Source organism: Saccostrea cucullata, unplaced genomic scaffold (assembly GCF_032062105.1).
Source record: "Saccostrea cucullata isolate Sc308-1 unplaced genomic scaffold, CSIRO_AGI_Scuc_v1 ctg12692, whole genome shotgun sequence".
In the NCBI taxonomy this organism is placed as follows: domain Eukaryota; kingdom Metazoa; phylum Mollusca; class Bivalvia; order Ostreida; family Ostreidae; genus Saccostrea; species Saccostrea cuccullata.
In genome coordinates, this window is record NW_026923984.1 from 1 (window position 1) to 8814 (window position 8814).

The window sequence follows — 8814 nt, forward strand, 5'->3', positions numbered from 1 at the left end:
TTTTTGTCTCCTGATCTAAAAGTTTCCTGTTGCATTCGTAAACCTTTCGGTTACAAACTTGCAGATTTCCACGCGTTTATGGATGCATGCAAGGTGAAGTAGTGTTTTCCTTCATCTGTCAGAGACTCGAAGTCAATTCTATTAGTTTTTAGCAATTCTTCGAGAATATCTAAATCGCCTCCTTTTGCGGCAAAGTGTATAGCATTCCATCCTTTGTCATCTTTGCAGTTCAAGAGTGATATGAAATATTCGATTACAGTAAGAAACAACATCTTTACTGCCATATTCACATGCAATATGCAGAGAAGTTTTACTCCCGTTAGTTTTGGATTTGAGCAGTTGTTCGTGTTTGTTTTTCAGAAGTTGCATAACCTCCACATTATTAGACATTGCAGCATAATGAGCAATGTTCCAACCACTTGCATCCACCTTTTCTATATCAATTTCTTTTTCATTTTCTATAACATGTCTACAGAAATCATTTTCCTTTTTCATGCATGCAATGTCTAAAATGCCTAGACCATTCTTTGTTAACTTCGTCAAATCAACATAAGCTTCCTTCAAAACTTCAAGGATCCTTAAATCTCCATTCCATGCAATCCAGTGAAATGGCTCAAATTTACCCGTCCTAATAGACGCATTTTTGTTTTCTTCCATTGAACTTGATTGATCTACTCCATCCGTGCTTTTTATAAATGTTTTCCCGTGTTGTGTAATAAGATATTCGCTCATATCTTTTCGCTTATATCTTATAGCAAAATGCAGTGCATTTTGACCCTGGTGACTTTCGTTTTGAAGTCTTGCTTCTGGATCAGTTTTTAAAATTGTTTTAAGTATGGTGATTGATCCCCCTTGAGCTGCATAATGCAATAACGTACATCCATGTACATCATATTGATGAAATATTTCATTTTTCTTTTTTGGTATTACCTTAGATTCAACGAGATAATTAAAACCAACATATACGCCATTGAGACATTGTCTTTTTAAGAGATCAAAAAGCTGTGCATCTTCTACTGTGAAATCGACACAAAATGTATCTGCCTTTGTCATCTGTAAAAATATAAATCAAAATCATATGTAGAAAATTAATTGGTGGAGTAGGCATATAGAATATGAAGTCACAATCTTCTTTGGTTCAAACGTTATCATGGTTATGGCAAAAGTTCAAAATAGACATTTTAGCATAAGGTCACAGTCGAGGTCACAAGGTCATTGACCTTTGGTGTCACATGAAAGAGCTTAATTAGTGGAGTATGCATTCAAAATATGAAATCTCTTTTCTTTAGGTTCCAAATTTATGGTGAAGGTTAAAGTTGACAACAGACAAACAGAAAGATAGGGCAAAAACAATATACATGTACGCTCCGGATCTATCCGGGTGCACGATAAAGAGTGATGAAATGTCAAACTAAGATTTACATATGTACATATAAGAAAATACAAGGACATGCAGCTATGATTAGGCAAGGGAGAGATACATGTAGCATGACAAAGCTGCCTAATTTTATCTTAAATATTTAACACATTTCAAAAAGAAATTGTTACTTTAGGAAGTTTCATTAAATACATCTGTTTACGATTGAAACGTATTGAGAAATCCACACTGTATTACATTTAATAAATCCTGAATGTTTAAGTAAGAGGTAATAAATGCATCTTTTTAAAAATATATACATACACGTAGTCACACAACGGTTATATTTAAATTTTCTGATAAAAGGCATAAATAGCATAGGTATTAGTTACTTATCAAAAAGGTTTTATAACTATCTTGAACTCAGTAAATCTAAATTTATGATTGTACATTATAAAACTTTTGAATTTGTTCATTATTAAACGACAGTTACTTGCAATGCCATGATCTCTCTTCAATGAGAGTTTGTCCATATATTTTTCTCCTTTGTTCAGTTTTATCAAGCAAAAATAAACGATGTACATATAGATACCTTCCATGTTTAAATGATCCGATCTCATGTTTTCACTTTCTGAGTTTATTCTCCCTGCAAAATGAATATTCATAAGAAAAGCAATATATAGAAACAGTGGAATAATCGCATTTTATTCAGAAATCAAAGGACAAGGTATGGTTTCGACTGAATCTGACCCCTTAAACATGTATGTACATGTAGTAAAAATCAAAAACACAGTTAAAATCATTATAGTCATTATAAAACTGTAACTAAAAGTGTAACTTGTTTTAAACCAGCACAAATTTTGAATTAGAACTAAGACAGAGGGCAAAATGGGTGCAGATATTAGTTCATTTTTTCAGAATTTTTTCAGTTCTGCTGAAATTTTGTCAAATTTAAGAAACTTTTAAATTCGGAAAAAAGAGCACAAGCTTGCCTATCTGAGATTTTAATACACAAGATGTATCTGATACTAGAGTATGAAATATATAAATTTTGTAGATAGGGAAATTTGTGCTCTATGTTTTCTAAAGCAAAAATATGATGCAAAATCGATGAAGATTTGCATAGAAATGACGTATTCCCGATCTTCCTCTGAATTTTGTATATCATGTAGCTTAGATCGAACAAGTACTCAATTTGTGGCAAAGGAGATAAGAGAATTTTATTGAGAAACTGTTGCGTAATTATAAAAGACACCCAAAGCTCGGGACAAAAAGGGGTCTTAGTGTATCCTGTCCTTTGCTAAAATTGTGAACAAAATTAAAATCTTACTCTTAAGAAGTGGATTTTCTTCATAAGTCAAGTTTTGCTTTTTTTTCTCTGAAAAAAAATCCCAGGAATTAGTACATATACACATGTTTACATGTACAATGACTTCGCTGATAGATTTAAAAAATGTCATGAAAAGGGTAAAGAAAACCAACAATAATCGATCTTAAATAAAAATATTAACAATACAAAAGTGTGAAAAGGGCACCCTTGAAAGCTCAAGAGATTAGATCAGATGCCTAGGAGGAGTTAGTATCCCCCGTAGACCGATCATGCCACCGTGAGGCTTCTATATTGATCAGATAAACAAAACAACCCGTAGTAAAATTCAGCATAAAATCAAAGGACTTATATGTCTGTCCTAATACCAGAATCCATGGCCCAATGTCATGAAATTTATAAATTTGAAAGAGGTACCCTCATCATGTCTACTATGCAATAAGTTGAAGATTTTCAAATAATTCCCACATTTTTTTTACTACACTATCATAGAGCACACACCCCTCGGAGAAACATTAGAACCCCTGAAACAACAAGTTTAAAAAATATATATAAAAGCGCCCTTGCTCATCAAAATAAACACTGATTTTGTTTCTTTACTTTACAACCAGGAGTAGTAAAATTATTTTGAAATAAATTATGCATTTTCACAATATAATCAATTGAACCCCCATCATGATCAGAACCCCTTACCCTTGGGCCATGAATATCAAAATTTTGAATATCGCATTTCTGCTTATCCACCATGTTCCCTTTGATTAAATACTAGTAATAACCAAGGGCAGGGGAAAATAATTTCAAACAAATAATGCGTTTTCACTATATAATCTGATATATATTGATTAAATCAATAGAGCCCCACCCTTACATGAGAACGCCTGACCCAGCGGCCTTAAAATTCACAATGGTGGAAGAGGCAGACATGGTCAGCATAACTATTTACTTCAGTTAATTTATTCAATACCCATGAGCAAAGAAGATTTAATGTACTATCAGAGCCCCACCTTTACACCAGAACTCCTGACCCTGAGGCCATGATGAGGCATTTTTGCTCATCATCACTATGTACTAAGTTAGCTTGTTCAATACCCAGGAGCAGAGGAGGACTTGTCAAAGAATTAAGGCATTTTCACTGTATAATCGGTAAGTATGTGCCGGATGCTTATTACAATAATGTCAAATGTAGAAGATTTTTAAAGATTGCATTAACCAGGGTGATAGGGACCATGACATTCAATATTGTTTTTCCCCTTTAATCATAGATACTATATGCCAAAATTGGTTTAAAGAGCAAGAGCCATCTTATGCATAAAATAGCCCTGTACTTATATCAATTTATTAACTATCACCCTCTTTCCCATTTCATATATCAAAATGAAGTAGACATTTGGTGCTTTCATTTTCTATAATAAATTTCGTTATGAGAATCCAAAAACAGATCTGAGAAATTGCAATGTTTTTGAAATTTGCAGAAAACATGCGTATTTGACTACCTTCAGCAGAGAATTAAAATATGAGCACAGTCCACAGTCGAAAAAATAAATTAAACATGTTTTTTGATCTTCAGAAACAAAGCTTTCATCATGTATCTGCATATTTTGAATCAGAGGTTGTGCTCTATAAGAAATATTGAAAAAATGCTTCAACCGGTCATTTTCAAAGGAATTTACAGAATATGAGATATACGACGCATTTAATGACGTCATGATGCATCGAATAGATGGGAAATTACGTCACGATTAATTAATACGTGGTCACCAACACTCCAAGGGATAAATACTGTATTTTCAACCTAAACTGAACGGTTTCGATTTTTCAGAAATTCTCAGGGCCAAATTAGGTCCAAAGTGGTTCATGCTCTTTGTTTAGCTGAAAATGTTTAAGGCACGACGGACGATAGGCAAAACACAACGTAGGACGAGAACGTAACGGATAGGAATAGGTCACATGTCACCTGAGTGACTCGGGTGACTTAAAAATATACTCACGTTTTTGTTGTTTGTTGTAGCAGAAATGAATTATTTTGACAAGAACGCACATAATGGTCAATATTGATAAAACGGAAAATGCCGCAATATAGCCAGTGCAAAGGCATTCATCTTGTCTACCCTGTTTCATTGCTCTTTGTCTGTAAATATTACAAAAACATTTTTAAAAAACAATATAGGAAAACCATTTTAAAGAGATATACATGCAGGAATATTGAAAACTGAAAGAAATACCTAGTTGATTTAACTAGTGTGCTTCGTAAAGCGTAAAAAGTGTGTCGTGTAAGTAATTGATTAAATTTTATTTAAAGTCGGACTATTTATACACATAACATAGGACATGAGCTTTAAAGCTCTTTTACCGACTAGAGACATAGAAAAAAAATTAGCACAAATAAAACTCGGATATAACACATCATATTATTATGCTGACTGTTGTTATTGTTTATGCGGCAACCCATTTGATTTTTTCCTGAAAATAATGGTGGTAACACAGCGCACTTGCAAAAACTCATTGAAAATCTTCATGTTAAAATTAGTTGCATGCTTAGTTATTTTGGTTACTAGTATTTTCTCTAAATAAGTCAAAATTTTCTGTCCCAAAGATACTCATATTTATTTTCTGTTTTGTTAGTAAGACTGATTTGTTTACAGACGTGGATTCTCATTGATAATTTTCTTTTACATCCTTCAATCAAGCGCTATATAAAAAAGCGTCTTAATGACCCCCTGATATCAATTCATCTAACGATCTGTATGTAGGCTAATTAGTTTGAAACTTTGTTGTACACATTTATCTAAGATTCCTTAGAATAAATATAACTGTTTTCAAATAATATTTGTCTATTTTCTCCTTCTTGTGTCAATTGTATAAATTAAGTTTATATATTTAATAAAATTCTGCCAATCAGTGATCGTCTCTGTGGCGTAATCGATAAGGCATCGGACTGGCAACCTCATGGTCGTGAGTTCGATTCCCGGTGTGTGCATTGATGAATTTTATTCAGAAAATAAGGCCGTGCACTATTTCGGCATAGTATGCTTACGCTATATAAATCCTTAGACCACTATGCGAGAATAGTAGGGTATGGGTTATATAGAGACAATCTGACAGGAAGCATAATAATTATATAATAGTGTTGCATTATGCATGTACTATGCCTAAATAGTAGGCAAGGTTTGACACATGGTGCACGAGCTGGATATGCATGTACTATGCCTAAATAGTAGGCAGGGTTTGACACATAGTGCACTCGCCTCCGGCTCGTGCACCATGTGTCAAACCTTGCCTACTATTTAGGCATAGTACATGCACAATGCAACACTATTATATAAATAGATACACTGTAGTGCAGTTAATTTATCTTCTAGTTCCAAAGTGAAATGTTCATCATTAAAATTTTTAAAACTTCTAAACATTTTTTCTTTGTTTCACTTTCTCTAATTTTAATATTTACCCGAACAGAAATAAAAGTATGACAGTCACTATTACCACTTCCAAAATTACATACTTTACCACGTTTATTATTTTCGTTGGTTATAATAACATCTAAAAGATATGGTTTCCCAATCTTAGTGAAACATGTTGCTTTTTAAACCATATATTTGACATCATGTGTATCAAATTTGCCACATATTACAGAGCTTTTATTTTTGTCAAGCACGCTAAAAGTTAAACTTACTGCTACATCAGACGTTTTCTTTCATCTGAGGTGGTTTGTAAGCACCAACAAAGAACCATTTATGACCATTTAATGTTACCTCTATGCCCACTGACTCTATGTCTTTGAATTCAAGGGTGGGTTTATGGTCTTCTGCTACGTCTGATCTTAAGTATGGTAGCATATCTCCAACATGCTTACGTTGATCGGCCCACCATCAGGTGAAGGAAATTAAGTGCAAAATACAGTAACTATTTCATAAAAAATATTGAGAAAGTACTGAAATAAAGTTACTTTCGACAAGTCCTTATGCTACAATTTTATTAGATGAAACATTTAGTAAAACAATTGTTATACTTACTTTTTTCTATCAGTTCGTAGCTTAAGACAACTGATATCCGCTATGAAACAGTTCTCAAGTATATTCAAACAAGCTGGATCTGTAATTAAATGACAATTCAAAAAGTAATTCCAGATGCAAAATTATTTTTAAAAAGCTTTGAAAAAATTTTTACTGATATATATAACTTACAGTTATAGAGCTCGTTGCTGTTGTAGTCTTGATCAGGACAACCAAAAGAGAAATTTTTGCACTTGACATGGTTCAAAATACCAGTGTAAGCAAGCTCAAGACAATTACCTGAAAATACGTGCTTGGTTTATTTTCACATTGGTATTGCAACACACAGGTATAAAAATCATATACTTCTAATAGTATTTAGACTCACCCTTTTACCTTTCTGGAAACGTTTAAATTTTCCGTCGGGGTAACAAAACTCTATAAGAGATGTGAATGTCTTATCAGGGACGCAGTGGTATCCATGTGAATCATTGCAATGTAGTCTGGTAGAGGCAGCATCCCATTCACTTTTGTCTCTTGGACATCTCTCAGTCGTATAAACAGGAAAAGAATAATCTGATAAGACGTCTTCCTAAACGATATTTATGTTTTTCAGATCAATTTTAGTTTCTTTTAGAATTATTTTACTATAAAAAGTATATTGATCCAAAGAATAATATTTTAAATTTGTTTTAAAACAAAGCATTTTACAGACTACATAAGGTCAAACATCAAACATTTAATAAATAAAATTTTAGTGCAACAATATTAATTAATTTACCTTTGCTGTTAAAACTATCAAAATAGTCAGTAGCAACATCTTAAAGTTTTCCTGAGAATTCCTGAAATTAATGCCTTATTAGAAATGATTCAACGTGGGGGAAAAATCAATTTTAGCTAGATAGTAGCTCTTGTACATAATCCAGCCTTGTGTTTTCCGGAGTGCTTGTTTTGTTCTCGATATGAATAATTTATGTGATGTATGAAATTCACAACTGTGAGTTATGTTCACTTAAAAGCACTACCTGTAATCAATTAAGGCACATTGATACTCTCATAAGAGAGATAACTCTTAATGACACAAATGTCTATTATTCCCTTATAAATTTGTCAAGTTGAAGTGCCCTTTTTGTCAAATTTTGACCCGCCAGCCATGCTATAAATATTTGTATTTTATGCAACATATAAATTTCCTTTGGAAAATCATAAAAGTTAAAGAAAAATTTTATATGAGTGAGCAGAGGGTTTATAAACCTTAAAGACTAAGTTTTTGATGTCATACACAACTGTTTTGTCTATTTATGAAGCATAATACCAGGTATACCGGGTGTAAATTTTCGAAAATACAGACGTCTCTTGCAGCTGTCTTTAATTAGACATTCAGATATCTACGTCGTTTTATCAATTAACAATATTCAGTGTCTTTATACCTCAGCTTAAAAGGCTGTAGGGTACATGTATGTAGTGATCGGGATGTCAGTCCGTCTGTCCGGCCGTCTGTTCGTTCGTTTGCCCGTCCGTCCGACTGTTGCGCATTGGGCTACCCATTTCTTATCAACACTTATTGAAACTTAATGAGACTTTCACTGAATCTTTGTTACACGGTCACACTGAAACCTCCTATTTTAGTTTTGGATCCGACACATTTTTGGGGGTTCCCATAGAAAAAAACATGGACACTGATATTTTCTTTATAATATCGAAGGAGGGTACCTTTGGAAGGGTACCTATCTCTTATCCACAGTTCCTGTATACCATGACTGAAATTAAAGCAGACTTTCACAGATTCCTTATCATATAATGTCATTTTGCACCTAATATTTCACTTTTTGACATGACACTTATTGCAGGTCTCCCACAGCAAAACATAAACTGTAATTTACAAATACAACATATGATAGGCAGGGAATATTATTAAGCTAGCTCTGTGCTCACTGTATCTCAAGTTCAAAAGATAAATAAATCGAAATAACGATACAAAATTTTCTTGTAGTTCTCTTTCCTAGCTGTTTTGATTTATGTATTTCATTAGAAATCTCTTGATTTTTTTCCCCTGAAATTAAGTGTTAAAAACCAATTGCAAATCGTACACGGACGTTAAATATAGGGAAAAAACCAATGTATCAATATTGGAGTCAGTC

General features: G+C 33.1%; 1 protein-coding gene across 1 annotated transcript; it reads right to left on the reverse strand.

Moving 5' to 3' along the window:
- Positions 1-314: 314 nt before the first annotated feature.
- LOC134265408 (uncharacterized) lies at positions 315-7493 on the reverse strand (the record flags this gene model as incomplete). The annotated part of the gene is made up of 8 exons (XM_062747618.1): positions 7455-7493; positions 7070-7265; positions 6866-6973; positions 6695-6773; positions 4673-4812; positions 2688-2735; positions 1851-2003; positions 315-857 (listed from the first exon to the last, which is right to left on the reverse strand). Coding segments are annotated over exons 1-8 (1306 nt in total), but the record flags the coding sequence as incomplete, so codon positions are not given.
- Positions 7494-8814: the final 1321 nt, after the last annotated feature.